This window comes from Glossina fuscipes, unplaced genomic scaffold (assembly GCF_014805625.2).
Source record: "Glossina fuscipes isolate IAEA_lab_2018 unplaced genomic scaffold, Yale_Gfus_2 2, whole genome shotgun sequence".
Classification (NCBI taxonomy): domain Eukaryota; kingdom Metazoa; phylum Arthropoda; class Insecta; order Diptera; family Glossinidae; genus Glossina; species Glossina fuscipes.
In genome coordinates, this window is record NW_023998416.1 from 34709640 (window position 1) to 34727762 (window position 18123).

The window sequence follows — 18123 nt, forward strand, 5'->3', positions numbered from 1 at the left end:
GCGACGACAACGACAATTTTAAAAGTTGAAATCGATAATAAAGACAGCGCACTGGAACTTTTTGCCCTCTTAGTGTACTTTATCCAGTCAATTGAACCAAACCAACCAAACCGAACTAACTAACCAACCAACCAGCCAGTCATGCAGCCAAATAACTAGCCAAAGAAGTGCGCAGACAGACAGCAAATCAGACAAGAAGACACATGGTCATGATTCTATGTTTGTTATTTCTGCCTTATTGCAAGTCGCGTGAATTTTTATTGCACTTGGCAACTACCATTTCTACTACCACTGTATATATATATCTATATAAGAGTGCCAATAACAGCCATATACATATTCGTATGTAATATATACACTTATTTTTTTATATATATATATATATGTATATATATATATATATATATATGTATATATATATATATATATATGTAGATATACAGAAGAACACATGGTTTTTCCATATATACCTAAAGTACAATTTTTCTTCAACATGAATCCAAATGTCGGTATGTATATGTGTGTCTGTGTATGTGTTTGGTTTATTCTTTTTTGTTTTTTTTTTTTTTTTTTTTTGTTTTCTTTTCTTAATTTTTTGCGCTTGTTCGTCTTACTGAGCTAAAATACATTTTAAAAATTTGCTAAAAATGTTGAAAATATATAAAAAATCAATTAAATATATTGTATCCACTTGTATTAACGTCTGCCGTCTATAAGCGTACGCGGATATTTATGTGTGCACATATCTAGCCAGACGTCTTCGTTTTATTATAGGCGCCTTTTTGGGGTGGCTGAAAGAATATAAAAAAAAAAAAATAAAGAAATAAAACAAACGTTTAAAAAAAAAAGAAGAAAATTTAGGAAAAATCAATGTGTGTGACACACATGAGTAGATATTTCCATTATATACGATAGAAGGTCTATTTTTTTTTTTCCTCCGTTATTTGCAAGCGACTGAAGAAAGTAAAAATTTTATATGCATTCATATACGATATCATAAATGTCACACGTAATTTCTTCAATCAATTCATTTCACTCGCAATCGTAGGAAAGGAGTTCGATGAAGGTTTCTAAAAATCGCTCTAAAGGGATAGCAGCTATCATAAGTTATTTCTCTCCTTTTAAAAGGTGTCATGTGCACAAAAAAGTCCCCTACCAAAAAAGAGGCAAAAGTCAAGTAAATGGGGACCACATGAGCTGGATAAGAGATTCAACGAGAGCGGCGCGAGGCGCTGCTTGAAGAATGCATATATGTCGCATCTTCATGAGCGACGGATAATTAATTTTGAGAACACAAAAGATAATACGTAGGGGCGACTACGCCGGACTAACCATCAAATCGATAGCAAAATTACAAAGTTTCAGGAATAAGTAAAATTTCAGGATAAAAAGGCGGCTAGAATGGTAAGGGCCATATTAAGATGATCTTATTTTACTGTTCGAGCGAAGAGAAACTCATTGTGGTTAACTTGAAAGTGCTTGACGGGGTGGTAATGTCATGCCAGCTATAACATAACACATGGATCCTCTTAAGTACCATTAGTTTGCATCAGCGCCAAAATTGTCTGAGAAACACTTCGATAATCGAAAGTGATTCGACAAATGGTTTACTTCAAAAGACGAACAATTCGTTGCGGAAGAGAGTTTACAAATTGCTGGAGAGATGCGAAAGTGTGGGGCGGGCGATGGTCAATACTTTAAAAAATATATATAATTTTAAGTTAAAAACAAAAACCGGTAACATTCTGGCAGAATGCTAGTTTTTAAAATCTATTTAAAAGATAAAAAAGAAGAAGAAGAAGAAAATAAAATAAGCAAGGAAATCTCTTTGTTTATCCTGTTTAGTGAAATTAATTAGAAAATTTCCATAAATTCCGTAGGAGATGGGGAAGTGGAAGGATAAGAAAACAAGTACCAGACATGCTAATCTGAGTTGAGCCTGCCTGAATCGAGAGTACATGCTGCTTATAAGATTTTCGAATCGTATTTTCAGAAGTTCTTCATATTTCTTCAAATAAATCGAATTCAATTTTAATGATTATCTTCTAACAAAAAACTTTCGCGCACTTATGCTCACCTATTACTTGTAAGAGCATAACTGGTCAGAGCATAACTATACCAATATTATCGTCACCGGGTACAATTACGATCATGCTAAAGATCAATTTTTTTTAGCTTCCAAACGATTCTTCAGCCTCTTGTGTACATTCCATAAACAAACTTTAGACATGCATGTGTAGATTGGATAGAGTACATGTGTATAAAACTTTATGGTTCATAAAATTCTTATTATTACTGTTTTTGTTGTTGCTATTTTTGTTGTTTTTGTATTCTAACCTACCTTTAGTCAGTCTACCGTATGTAGAAAAAAAGTCTTAAAAGAATAAATAAAACATCTGCTGTCGTCGTCGTCGTCGTTGTCGTAGTCGTTCAACTCACATCTCATTAAATATTATGGAAAGACGAAAGAAGAGACGAAGGAAAGAAAACAAAAAACAAAAAAAAGGAAAGACAAGAGGAAAGAATTGGTTCATTTATTCTTGCAACCGACTGTTGCGCAGGCGCACAAGTACCGATATTTCGATCCGTTTTATTAGAGCCTTCAGTCGTTTGAATTTGGTTTCTCTGTTTAAAACGCTTTGCAGTTTGCATTTCATTGTGTCTGGTTGGTAATATGCTGATCATCTTCTCCTTCTCGCTTGAGTATTGTTGTCAGAAGAGACGGTGCGGCATTTAATGTTGTTAAAAATGCCGTAATTTTATACAATTATTGTTGTTGCTTTTAAAATTAAAACTATTGAAAAATCCTTAACATTTTTTTTCATTTGCGTTATTCATGAAAATATGAAGATGAACGTCTGCTCTTAATATTTACTTAGATGTGTAGATTTTTGACAGGTGGTGTTTATTTCTTTTAAATAAACGCACACATACATATTCATTCACAATTGCCAATGCAATTGCAGCCGTACGCTATATTTTTTCTTTTCCCTTATAGATGTGCTTCAAACATTCGTAAGCTCCTTAAGAGTTTTGCTTTTCTGTGATTTTTATGCCTTGCATTGGAAAGCATTTTAAATTTCAGATAGGATAACAAAATCGATTCAGCCGCCGACAACCGTCAGTCGACATATCGAAATTATGTGAGGCACTATTGTATTTTAGGCAAATGTTGTCCGGTGCCATTGGAAACTTTAACATTTTCGATTATGCATAATCTTCTCTAGAACGTTTTATCACTTGGGTCCGCTCTGTTTTGTGTTTAAAGCGATTTGAAAATTGTGTCTCAGTGAAAAAATAGAATTAACTTGTAGAAATTAATTTGTGGATTATAAACATAAGACTCCACCGATCAACTTGCTTCCACTTTCGGCGAGGATACCCGATCTCCCTTAACGAGTTTGATCGCAACTGCAGTTCGCTTATTGACGAAACTCGTAAAGGTCATCCAAAATCAGTTACTGTACCAAGCTCGAAGAGCGTCACCTTGTGAGCTTGAGGCAACTGTAATTTCCTAAAATCTCAAACCAGCTCTTGCTGCTTGGTGTGGACAACGGTAGTCCACAAAATTTCAATAGGTGGCGATTCTAGATAGATTTACTCACATGAGTTGGGAAGTAAACAGTTGTCGACCGTTAAAAGAGAATAAAAAAAAAGAGTCTCTCGGTCGAAACAAATGGTCAGTTGTTTTTTCAGAAAAGTCGGTCGTGTAGCGTGAGTGTCTTTGGAGAAGGATAAAACGGACAATTTTGGCCATATTTTTACCAGGAAACATGCTCGAACGTACGCAAGAGTGTGCAGATCATAAAAAACAATAATTTGGCAGGCAAATAAAACAATTTTTAATAACAAATTATTCATTCCTTCATTCATTCATTCATTCATTCATTCATTCATTTCTTAGGGTTAATATTTAAATAGCGTCCTACATACGATTAAATGCTGCAAACTTTATGGCCGCTGCTTATATACCGACAGTCGATCGTCATACTTATAAAAAGTCATTTGTTGTTATTTAATATTTAGGTACAATTAGTTACTATGGTCTATATGCATATTCTATCTCAGCATAAGAAAAGCATTCCGCGGGACAGTCTAAACTAAAACAGAGCCGACAACGGCTATCAAGTTCGAAAATCAGATTGACTGTAGCAAAGGCTGACCCACAATTAGAACGGACGTTATTTGTTAAATTATCACAAGAAAATCGTAGAAATTTAAATTGAATCTTATATATTTCCTTAAAACGTAGGAAGACCAAGTAAATCATGAGCTATTCAGAACTGTGCACAATTAGGAAAAAGCCGATATTTATATGAAGCAAAACATGTAAACGGGTGTTATATTCTGTACAGTTACCTATAAAGTGTTGCCAAACCGTAAGCAAAACGATTTGAAATATATAGTGTTACAGGATATTTGCGACCGATATGCAATCGAATAAGAAAATGTCTCTACAGAACGCAATTCTATATAATTCCTCTTTCACTTGACTCTTTCACTTACTCCTTTGTACCTTTGGTCGTACGCTATTCAAAATTTCTGATTTATAAAGTATATATATATATATATATATAATATTATATAAAATAATAAAAAATATATTTCTGTCCATTGATTTTTATTTTCAGCATTTATTCTGAAATCCATTGAAAGCAAATATCACTAAGAAAATGTTTAGGAAGAAGATTTTCGGCCACCACAACATCCACACAAAGCCGTCGTCAAAACGAGGGACAGTTTCCTAAAAACGCTACGAAAAGCCTGCACAAAATATAAGGCTGAAAAAATTAAAAAAAAAATATATATATATATATATATTTTCCAAAATTAAACGAATCCCTGAATAATGTCTAAAATATATTCCACACACCCTGCACTAGCTTCAGAGCAATTGCAACGTACTGAACGAGGTGCAAACAGCTTAGTGCATAGCCAGGCGCATCATCAACATAGAAGGCATAACTCCATTAGTGCAAGAGTTTGCAATAAATCATTGGCAAAAACTGCTTCGAGAACTGATTTAATAACGTCGTCGTCACAGCAACAGGATGCCATCACGCTGCCAGAGCAGCATGGCTTAGAAGTTAGAAATTTGGACGAAGTGGACGCGGAAGAGACTAGAAGGCGAAGATTACCTTTTGCATCTCGCTTAAGAAATAACACCAAAGATTGTATAGACTCAAGAAACACAACACTTGCCTCAGTAGATGAAGATGATCATCTACAGCATCGATTTAGTCGAACCTCTCATGCTACTCAAAAAGCAGTGGACAATCCATTCAGCGGCAGTGTGGGCGATGTGAGTTGTATAAGCGATTTGAGCAGCACGTTAACTAGCCCATCTGCCAGTACTGTCTCGTCACCGCTATCCACGCCAACAAGAATTACGTCACACTTTCATCAACCCCGCACACAGCAAGTGGTGGTACAGTCATGTTGCCAGACAAGTAATACATTAGCTGCCAACACGTCTAAAACTCTAAACTCCTCTTCCGTCACCTCAACTACTGTTTTAAATACGTCAACAGCTAAACAACCTTTGGAGCAGCAGCAGCAGCAGCAGCAGCAGCATCTGCACGAAATTCACCATCAATTACAGCATCAAAGCCAAACCAATACCAATACGTTAACACCGACGCCTTTACCGTTGTCAAGCTTAACGAACGGAAGTAAAAATCTAAAAAAATTTGATCCACGCTTGGGTCCGTCGCCTTATCGTCAATTATTGCCTATAGCATTGTGTATCCTATTGTTTGCGACGGTTTTTAGCATTTTAATCGTTTACATGGATACGACAGGTGAGTGTTCTTTACCTATTTAATACAGACTTGAACAGGCTTACGCTTACCGGAAGTTTGCTTTTGAGCAATTTTTCAAATCTCTTAGTCGTCTCTATAGTGGCAGACGCAAGCAAGAAGCTCCTCGATTACTTTTCTCGCCTTTTTCTTCATAGATTCTTTAGCAAGCGGTCGCGTGTGTCAGTTTGGCTTGTGGTTTTTTTCCCCAACTATGCAACAAACCATGCAATACAAACAACCAAGCAAGCGACAGCTGTCAACACTTGTAAACAAATATTCTCAATATGCCACATTTGAACCTAAGTAGGGACAACGGCGTCATGTTTGCTGATTGTGGTTTTTTTAATAGCGCGACATCTCTCTCCGGTAATATACCAACAAAACGCATGAAAGTCTACGCGTGCTTTTTGCTTTTGTTATTCGAAGCTTCAAAACTGAATTTCCGCATATGTGTGTGTACGTGTGCGTCCGCATGCGCGTGCGGGAGTGCACTTCTTGTGAATAATAGCACAAAACAAATAAAAAATGGAAAAGAAGTTACTTGGGTAACTTTAAAGTTTGTAATATGATTTTCAAGGCGCCACTCTTTTACATATCTTCGGAAAACTACATGCATACAAATACACGTGCACACAAACACTTACAGATATACGCGTATGTACCTAAATACCTAATGTGGTGGTACCCTATAATGGTATCGAATATGCATATACCACCACTGACTGGAGAGATTAACTTTAAGAAACACTCCTTAATTTATCTTATGATTTTCTTCACTTCTTCTCAATGGATCCATGTTTGCGTCTGTATCTATATATATGTATTATGCTTGGTTTGTTAGTAAATGCTGTGTAAAAAAAGCTATTGTTATTTTTGTCTCGCTACGGGTCTGTGAGCTATGTTGTATTCTGCGTTGTATTCAAGCTCTTACCATCTTCTTTCTTCTATATATATATATATATATATATATATATATATATAAGTTGTCTGCCTATTTGTGTGACTCATCCTTTTCGTTGATGATATTCCCTTTTAATATTATGCTACGATTGAATAACGTCTGCTTTGGTTTATTGTTGGCGTTGATTGTTATTTTTCGACTTCAAATGTTTTTTTGTTAAATTAAACAAGTAAGAATATTATATTCGGTCAGGACCGAATCTTTTATACCCATCACCGTTTACCCCAAAGAAAGACAAGACAAATAAAAGACTTAATTTTCATGCTCTTTAATATGGAGGGGGCGCTGTCGATTTCTTCTATTTTCAAATGGAACGTTTTTGTCGCGTAGGCGTGTCCGTGGAAAAGTGTAAGTTACTTCCAAATTCTTTTGTAAATTTGTGGGCAACGGGAGAAGGTATGCCACAAATATTACACAGTTGCGCAGACGGACCAATGGACAGGGGCACAGACGGACGGATTTGAAACTGGCCAAGAATTTATATACTTTGTGGGACTTTTGAAGCGTGCTTCCGTCCCCTATAAGGGTATTAAAAAAAATGAAACCTTGATGCACTATAATATCCTTTTGAAGAACAAAGTTGTTCTCAATTTACGTGATGCTTTGGGCATTTCCTTCTACCAATTTGGCCATTTCCAAAACCAACCCGCTTGCAAAAACTTCCACTCTTACTACCAAATTTGAATTTGATAGCTTCATTTTTGCAGCCAGGGGAGTGTTTACAACGGACAGACGAATGTGCTTAAATAGATTAAGAATTTGATGCTGATCAAGAATATATACACTTTGTGGGGTTTCTGATGCTTCGTTCTGGGCGTTGCAAGCATTTTGACAAAATGAACATAACCCTCACCCATCTACTGTATAAAAAAAACTTTACTTTTTTGTGAAAGATATTCTCCAAGAATATATCGCATATTATAGAAGATACCTAAAAAAAGAGACGGTACTTTCTTTCAATATACAGTCTTGAATGCATAAATACCGCAATCTTCGCCCGTTTCACTTTCATGTCTTTTCGTATTCAATTCACCGATCGCAATTATATAATATAAAATAAACAAGTAAAAGTAAAAATGCTGTAGCTGGGCATAGTCTACAATTCGATATCCTATAGTGCACCGCTTTTTTTTATTCTTCTCTTATTTTTGTGATAAAATAAAAATGATGTGTAGTATATTTTTGGTCGGATGGGGTCCAGCAAATAGCCTTATGTGGGCCACTGAACTTGATGCTAGCGTGCACATCTGTGTCAGGTTATTATGGACCAATCTTCATCGCAAAATAACAAACATTGAACCTTTTGGCCATATTGAGGTTTACTTGTCGTAGGAATGGTTACATGGGAGCGGTATTATCCCTTTTAAATAGTTCACGTTAAGTTAATTCGTCAAAATAGAATTATTCAAGACGTTCTTCGTGCTGTGTGCATCTACGTTCACTTTATATGCTTAAGAGTCATAAGAATAATTGCCAAACATGGGAACATTTTTTGGGAATGACAATAGAGCAAAAACATAAAAAATGACCCAATAATTGAACAATGTTTTTTTGAATCGGACTTGCTTTATGTTTTAAATTAATTGGGATCGCTGTTAAACGTGGCCATGACTAGAGTTCTGCATCACAAAACTATTGCTAATTTGTGTCGGGAAGGAAAAGAGGCGATTGAAATAGTTACGTATTTAAATTACTTTGGAAAAAAAGAATAAATTTTTGTATTTATTCACATAGCGGAATGTGTGCTATTTACGTGTCCGCGCCTGTAAAGACTAAATTTTACTCTTTCGCTCAATATTACTTGAGTATTCAATACCTCCACGATATCGCTAGCGATGGGCAAAGGATGGTTACTCGGTTCATCTAATAAGGAGTACAATGAAAAAAGCCATAGATTGATTGCAAGTAAGCAGCATAAAGAATCAAAGTTCAGCGTTGAATTGATTTTATTAGCAATCCCTATCAATCCGTCTGATTACTTGCTAAACACTTACTTGATTCGGAAAATCTAGGATACCGAACTAGCGTATGACATTTGGTCAATGTTTGCTTACAGAAAATCTTCTATGCTTGGTCCAGATTTGTTTGCAGCCAGGCATTTAGACGTGAGAAAAACGTCCAGAGCGGCCACAGCGTTAGGTAAACGCTCAGCATGTGCAACATGTACACTTCGAATTCATTCATACTTTCTAGACATTTACGGCCTAATTTGTACTTCGTATGTCACTGTTATTTCATTTAATTTGCAGTCTTTGTCTTGCAAAAGAGATGCCGTTTCACGCGCTGTTTAAAATAATAGCAAAGAGAAGAAGAAGCGTATTAAAAAATCGCTTAAGTAAATTTGCATTTCTTGCGACGTGACTGATGTTTCGGAAGCAACTTTCATAACCACAAAGTGAAAATTGACGGACATTGCAATTAAACTAGACGCCAACCAGACTAGACGAAGGCGGGACGTGCTAGCTTGAAGGAGTTTTCTCGCAAAAAGTGTTTGCTTACATGAAAAAGTCCTTCTTCATAGCATTTTAAAGGATCCATTACATGATAGTCATTATGACCAACTTGGTAATTTATGCACGAAAATGTTTTCTCACAGTTAAAACAGTTTTGCAAGTCATTGTCATCGTTTTGTTTATCCGGTTCTTTTTTTTTTGTGTTGTGTTTTCTTTTCTGTCGGTTATTGTTGTGTGAGTTCCCACCTTCTTACGTAGCCGTAAAATATGAATATTTTATTTTTTATTGTTGTACTCACGGTAGTGTTCTTGAAGTATAGACTCCGTCGAATGATTAGCGCAATGGTATTGAAGTTTGGCCGATTGTACATAGGTCTTTTGGAACAATGACGTGTGGATGCCATAGTCCATCTTTAGGCTAAAGCCCAAAACTAACTAAACACTGCTCGATACATTCGTTCAATCATCTTTATCCAATAATATTGTTACCGCGACAATGATTTGCTTACATATTTTATGGTGCTCGTTATACATATTAAGCCTGTGGTTTTTCACACATTTTATGCTAAGGTTATTATTGTTCCTGTACCTTGCATAGAATATATTAATGTTACCATCGCAATTGCTACGTTACCATCAAAATTGCAGTTGTAACGTCATGGGGTACCTACAGTTACACACGCCTTGTGTTAACTAAATGTGTGGAATCATTTTTCAAAAATTATTTGTGTTGTTTACGGGACTTTAGACTTGACAAAACAATATAAGTCTTAAAATGTATGCTACGCAACCGCTATAGGCCAATACTTTGCATCTGGAACAACAAACCAAGGAATTTTTAATAGTACAATGCCAAATCCAGTCACCATTGAACCGTTTTTTCTTTAAGAAATGTTTTTTAAACAAAAAAGCTTCAGCTTCGTGTTGTTTAAGACATTAGATAAGTTTTCGATATCGAGTTTTTGCAAACGTAAACTATCCTCTCTTAGGCTCTCAGTACCTTTAAAGCCAACGGCTCTTATGAACTCGAAAGTCAACGATCGCTTGCATGTGCCGAATACATTTTGTATTGTAAACATTGTCCGAAAGTGGGTCGTGGCTTTTACCTATCAGATATTGCCACCTAAAGTTTTCTCTTAACGATGAAACAGATGCGTGGATGAATTGAGAAAACAGGAGTTTTTTGAATCGGTCCGTGATCATACCGCACACAAGGCATCAATAACTGCTTCCTCTGTTGTATAAAAAAAAAAAGAACATTGTTATGAAATTCGCTTTTATGAGATACAGTCCGTATCACTAGATCGTGGATATTTTGATCAGGAGAAATGCACTTCAAAGTTCTTTTGTTTTACTGCTTTGTCTTTCACAATAGTAGGAATATTTATTTACAATTTATTTTGGCCGGAATCTCAACTTCTACGTTCTTGCCAGACTAACTCTACTTTTCACAAATATTCTATTTATATACAATTTCACAAGCATCTTACTATATCTAAATTTATGGTTATGGTCTAATCCCAGCCTGGTTTTTCCGCTAATCATTTTCATCGGCCTGCAGCTTGATGAGGCGCCTACGAATGCTCATTTGGTTTTTCCTTCTTTAGGGAATTTATTATTACGAAAATTACTTAGCTGATGTTAACTGAATTTGGGATTTTCGTAACAATATATATATATATGTATATATATATATATATATATATATATATATATAAAGTTTATAAAAATTTTTGTAACGAAATTTCTCAATCACATATATGAGGATACTCAAGTGCAGTACGTTTTCTATAATTTGAAATATATGCATAAAACACTGGTTTATTTTATGTGTAAGGATCTTTAGTTGCCTTCTCATGTCCTCGTTGTCTAACACTTGCAAGAAAAGAGTATATTTTGCTGGATCCCTTAAAGAGTGCGTTTGCTTACCTGTATCTAGAAGATTTTCTTGAACAAATAAATGAATTACAAATATCGAGTTAAAGGAACAGTTCGTGACGTTTCCCCCATCAAGCCATATTGAGGCGCGTGTGAAAATTGACAATCCGTGGATAATAATAATAATAAAAAAAAAATTCCTTTTTGTTGTTGCATTTGAAAGTAATTGTGTTTTCAAAATAAGCCAAATTAATTTTTAAACATTTTTCTTATATTCTCTATTGCACAATGCTACTCCAGGGAAAACATGTCAATTCATTCATAGTGTGTGTGGTAAAGTTGTTTTATCAAAAGTCAATGAAGGTTTCCAAAAAATTGATAGTTATGGAAAAGTAAACAATGACCAAAAAGTCTTGAATCATTTACATAAGGCTGGATACGAAAAGATGGTGGTTACGTAACTGAACTTAAACCGAATGTGCGATAAAAAGTAGATAGCAAGAAGTAGGTCACGGTTCAAAAGCCATGAAACGGTAGCAAAGACGGACTTGCTCTGCATGTTTTAATGCTTTCTCTTTGGTAGGACTGTAAATGAAGTCATGTCATGTCTTGAGTACGCTTGACCTGGCCAGACGATCGTTCGTGCTTTCGCAACCGGGCGCGATCGAGATAAACCATTTCGAAGTGATCAATAAGCACGACGACGTCGTCTACCATCAATGTGCTAATAAACAAGCTTTTAATGACTCGGCATTAAACGAGAAAGCTTGGCAGGGAACGTTTGACGCATGCGCCGTACACTTCTTTCGTAAGGAAAGTGTCTTTGAATTGCAGTGAAAAAGAGTATGAACTTTCTCGGTATTTTGTTGTGCACTCCATTTTCACTTGTAAGTAATTTGGGGTACCGTTAAGGGTGGTATATGAAAACCGAGACTATCAACTCTCGGCATATTCGGGTTCAATTCCCGGTGCGGTTGACCATACCTTAATAGCGGTTAGCGCGTGGCAGCACTTGAGAGAGCGTATGCTCACACGTTGGAAGCGTTAATATTTACCTCCTAGGCTAGGGCGATTAAACTCGCCACCCTCAACTATCGTCGAGTTCATCATAAAAACGTAATTCAATTCGCTTTACATCTTGCTTTAGTTTATCGTAGTTTTGTGAAAATAATTTCATTTAATTATTTTGTTATAAGTTTTTTGCTTTATTCTATTTATTCCTTCGTTTTGTTGTTACGGCTGCAGTGATTCATAATTTTTCTGAATTTATTCGACTTATTTCTTCAAACTTTCTTACTAGAAAAAAGAAAAAAAAAAAGAAGATAGAGATTGTTATTTAGTTCATGCTTGATAGACACCCCAAGCCCAGGCTGTCACGTTCCAATTCATTTTTCGCTAACTTCATATTTCCCAAAGTATTATATATCAACTGTTTCGAAGACGGTGCTAGTAGTTTGATAGGAGAATTTTTATGGAAAATGTATTAAATTTATTTCTTTTTATCTTTTCGCCTTTACCTTAAACCTTCATTTAAACTTAAGTGACGCTCGGCTTATAGGTTGTTGTTTGTTTTAGCTTTTGTGACATTATCTTAGTTTCTAAGTTTAGCTTTAGCTAACTTTTGTACTTTTTTTTATGTTTACACTTCCGTCAACCTATTTAACATCTGCGTTAATTTTCTTCCCTTTGCACCTCATTTTAATCCGCACCCACTTATCTTAGAAGGTAATGTAAAAAAATAAAAATAGAAAAACAGAATTTACTGATACTTTTTCTGGGTGGTGAGCGTACAACAGAGTTTGCTTTTATATTTTATGTGTACTGCCGCCACCTTGTACAATGTCATTAGGTTTAGTAAAATCGCATTACAAACCAAATCTCTCTTCATGTTGTGTCTCGGGCTTTTGCTTTTTGCTCTTCACGTAGCTTTCCTAATATAACTAATATAATAAGCAGTAAACATGATCGCTCTAGTTTCTTTGTTTCTTTGCTTGTTTTTTTTTTTTCGTTTTTAAATTAAAAACTATTTTACCAAAGCTTAATGTTCCAAAATTAACGGAGGCCTTTTTCAAAGCAATTCTTTAACTGTAGTTGCACATCCAGATACACAAAAGTACAAATTCTCTAAACGAAACTCAAAATCTCTGCAAATTGTTCTCTTCTCAAGTTTCTTTCCAAGTTCAGTATGTGCAATAGGCTGTGTTATACGATTGAATGTGCGAATCTGTTGAATGCATTTTCTCAAAACACAAATATTTGTGTGTGTGTGTGTGTGCAATTCATTTTATAACATTATCATTTTCAGCAGTGGTAGTATACTCATGCTGCTTAAGTAATTGGGAAATTAAGCCCTAAACTCTGCGGTATACATAAGTTTCATTACAGTGCATAATACTTTAAGCCTAAGTCTAGCTAACAACTTACAACGACCGGATGTGAATCATACTTACCAAGTGAATGTATTACATTCATAAAAACCATTACATAAGCATAAATTTGTTTGCAACATATGTCATTTTTGCTACTCAATAATCCGCAAACTCTTTCGTATAATTGATATGAAGTTACCACCAGGAGGTAGTGTGGATAATCACTAAACAATCTGTTATCTGACCGGAATATTGCTTTCTTACCGATACATGGAAGATTGTTTTCTTTTAATTTCCAAATCTAAGCAACGTTAAGCATTCCTTTGGTGTGACAGGGTAAGAAAAGTATATATGTACATCGAACCAATATATGTAATATTAAGACAGTGGGGTGCGTCAATTTTCCACTCTGCGGTATACGCTGTTATCCTGAAACAAGTTTTCGAACAATGTCTCCTAAAAATTTCAAGTTGAAGGTTTGCTCCATTTGGTCGCATTTGTGGGCGAACTTTCAGCTTCTGCTTTCTATGGACCCCACAAGGCCAGACAGTAATATCTACTTACACCAAGTTTCACGAAGGAAACATTTTGCAATTTAAAAAGCATCTGAGCAACGGAATGAAAACACGCTTTCCGTGCTGTCCATGCCTGGCGGGAGTGATATAATTCCCTGTACAATTGTTTGTACAGAAAATGTTTAATAACTTTAATGAAACTCTTATTGTTCCTTGTAGTGTAAATTAAGCCTCCAAAGTGTATGCATGACAGAGTTTCGAAACTTTGACTAGATTAAGTTCTGTGCGCGAGAAACATTGCTTTTCTTGCTTAATTCGAAGGAAAGTGCTGCTAAGTATTCATTCTCGTAATCCAAAAATCGTAACCTGCAAAAGCGGTAACGGAAAATCTAATAACTATGACGCCACCTTTGGGTTATCTGTTAGATAAGTTAGTTACAATATCTGCGGGCAAATACTTCCCAGGCTGCGGCCGCTTCTTTACAATTGCTAAATGTTTGCTTTAAAGGATGTTTGAGTATCAAAGCTTCATCCTAATTCGACTATGACGTGTTTCCTTCTTTTTGTATTCGTCAATTCAAAAATCAGTTATTGTGGCCCATAGGTTAGCTTACAGTCCCGACAATTAACTAAAAATAATGTCCAGCTATTGGTAAGAGTTGCGGTCTCTAAAAGCAAATATAAATTCTTTTTTCTGTTAGCTACGACGTCTTCTACATAAAAAGTCTTTAAAGCAATTGGTTGCTTATTTCGTTTTATTCCTGCGCTTCTGGGCTCAGTGCACTGAAAGCATAGTTGAAAGAAAACCTTGCACTCATTCTATGCGTTTCGTTGTTTTCTTCTTTTTTTTGTGGAGACGAAAACCCTTTGTACGAAGGGTTGTGACTTTTCCGCATTTTAGAGGATTTTTTTTCTTGCTTGATTTATGGGAAGCTCTTAGGCTTTCTCCCCTTTAACCGCCTTTCAGTTATCTGCACAAGTGTGGTACGTTTAATAATAATGAAGAAGATAAGCTATACAACCCTCTCTCCTTAGTCATTTCGTATAAATTTAAATTTTAAATATTATGCAGGAATGTTCAGTTATGAAAATGGGCGATCCATGTGCCATATCCTTAACTTTAGGGGTAAGATAAAATAATGCTCTAACATTAACATTCATTAAATTTCATTAAAGTTTTTATGTGTTAAAGATTTTCGTCTGCGATAAGAGCATTCCTCGCATAAGTTATGCATCTTAAGCATAAATTCGGCGAAACTATTATGCACATAGCACGTGGCAGCAAACAAAATGAAGAAATATGTCGTGAGTGTGATCAAATGACCAGAAACGAAAGAGGGCAGAATGTTAAAAAGGGGTTTCAATTGCGGGCTTCGTTTGCGAGAATTTCCAAAGTACTTGAAAACAGTGAACAGTAGATAATCGCTTGATTTATTGTCTAATAAAATTCTAGTTTTCTTCTCTTTTTCTCATTTTAATTAAATTCAAGATTTAAAAGACTGCATGAATCTGTCATTTTTATGCGCACAGGAAGAAACCTCGTAGTCTTCTTTTCCTCAAAACTCAAAAGTGTTTTGTGTACTTTTCTTTGAAAAAAATGTATGTTCTTTTGATCGGCAATTTTCTCGCTTCTATTTCTGACAAAATCATTACGCCATCAGTCTGGAACTTTTGAGATTACTGGTTCAAGTCGCACATCTTAAACTTTAATGAGTTGCTAGTAATCTGTTAAACATGATCACATCGATATGAATCAGAGCTAATTAGAAAGAGACTGGTCTGGAGAATAGTTCCGCAAGCAGGAGAAGTCTCTAGCCCAAGTTGAAGATCAATTGCTATGTTCTTTCTGCTGGAGACGGACGGACGTATACGATCATTTTTCGTCTTCAAGAATAAAGTTTCATGCGCAAAATCTCGTAGCATCACTTCCTAGCGGTCTTACAGCTTACTTCATTTTCTGCACTACATTCAGTAACCGATCACTCAAGATCCGTAGTTTTGGCTGCACTATCTTTCAGCTTAATCCAGCTTAAAAGAGAATAAATGACATGCATCTTTTTAGCTCGTACAGCACTGCAACTTACACCCCATCAGCGTCCAAGTTATCTACACCTGAAATTACGGGAGAAATGAATCGGACAAGCAGATTTTGCAAAGCGAACAATTTCAACACAAAGAACTTATTCGTACACCTACTATAATAAAAAATAGAAATTAAAAAAAAATATATGTATATGTATGTGTATTTATCGATATTATTTGGTTAAGTTGCTGCCTGGATGTGTGGCATTGTGTTCGAAAAAAAAAAAACTCACTCACAATGACTATTACGCATGTTCACCTTTAGAAAAAAAAAAAGGGAAAAAGACTTTAATTCTAATTGACCCAGTTTTTCGTATCCATAAATGCGGCGAAAGTCCTTTTTTTCCAAACCCAATCGGGCACTAATCACGTGCTTCTATAAAACAACACAATACCATAAAGTAGTTCATTATTTCGTTTATTTATACACACACATGAGTCAAATCGATTGCGCATTCAAATTGTTTACTCAAATTGTTTAATATTTATATAAAAAGGGGCGTCGCATGAACCTTTTCTACCTTTGCTTGCTTTCAATTATTTTTTCTACTATAAAAAGTTCATTTCCCTTATATATATATATATATATATATATATATATACTCAAATATATACTCAATCCTGCTTTCAATAATCTATTGATTTTGCATTATATCCCTTGTTTTCATTGTTTTTGTATTTTCCTTTTTTTTTTATTCCTTTATGTTGTGCCCTCCGCAAAGCGATTTACAAATCGATAACACACATATACAAGTAGTAAATGGAAAGATATGCGGGATAACCATTCGTGTTTATACATGTTAATGTTTGTTTGTACGTTATACACTATACAGTCATATATTCGTACGATGATAATGTTTTTAATTCCGATTGTTTTGTTGCAGAGGTACGCATTAATAGTTTAAATAGGTTCTAACACTAAAAGCATGTTTCGTAATCCTGTTTTTAATGCAAGTAAAAGAAGAACAAAACGGAAACACATCCATACGTACTTAATCCATAACAGTAGAGTAAACCCAACGGGATTTTTCACAATTTTTTGCGGGTTTGAAAAGAAAATTTTTGTAAAATATTCATATATGAAAAGATTATTAAGCGTATAATTAAGTATTAAAAAAGAAATATTTAAAAATGACAACATTTCAGCCATCCTCCCTAGGCATCTCCATTTAAAGGAACTCTGCCAGCCTACGTTTGTTTTGATGCAAACTCGTTAATCAAATATGTAAAACAAACGAACGAGGAGACGGGCAAACTGGTTCACATCGATGTAAAAGTGATTTTGAATCCGCTGGTATAATAAAATGTGAGTCTATCTCAAGTTCGTCTGCGTGTTGCATACGTCCGTACAAATTTAATATACCCTTGCGCCACAAGTCATTTACAGCATAAAAATTTTTCTCTTTTTGAAAAATTTACAAACATACATATATATAAAGTATACTGTGCATTGAAATGTTTACATGTAACATATTAGCCCATAAGTACTTGGACCAATCCAAAATTACCTCACAGTACTATACAGTAAAGTACAATAAAGTGGGTGCATTAATAGCCCCTATCTAAAATGTCTTAAAAAAGAAATGGGAACAATCTCGAATGCGTAGACCGTGGAAGTACAGATACAATTTATTTAGTTTTATGTATTCACTTGATTAATGAGTTTGATTAGCAGAGGCCCTACTTTCACTCCTCACATAAGGAAAATTACGGTTGATTTGCGGTAGGAAATAAAAAAAGTCCGTTAAAATGACCTTGAACTTAGCAAGGAAGTTTGTAACACGCGAAAACATCAAGTGCTACGCGTCATTTAACAATGCGTGTTGATTTTTTGCCTTATGTATCTCTCCTTCAAAGCCCACGATTGCAATCATTCAAATAAAAAATTGAACTTGACAGACCAAGTTCGAAAATGAGTGATTTGCCCGCATTCACCGCCATTAGCTGTAATTATCTAAAACCCGATACAAATAAAGTCGTCGTGAAAATGATTAAAAGAGAAGTATGAAAATAGCCTCCCCAAAGCCAATATATATTTACATATATATATATATATATATATAT

The 18123-nt window shown here is 35.1% G+C and overlaps 1 protein-coding gene across 3 annotated transcripts in view; it reads left to right on the forward strand.

Annotated features, from left to right (window-relative positions):
* The window catches only part of LOC119632769 (protein Star), a 60723-nt gene that overhangs the window by 37905 nt on the left and 4695 nt on the right, over positions 1-18123 (forward strand). For all 3 annotated transcript variants that reach the window (XM_038025835.1, XM_038025836.1, XM_038025837.1), the window contains exon 2: positions 4632-5801. In XM_038025835.1, the coding sequence (XP_037881763.1) occupies positions 4850-5801 (952 nt within the window). In that variant the 5' untranslated portion in view covers positions 4632-4849. The remainder of the gene's footprint in view (positions 1-4631; positions 5802-18123) is intronic.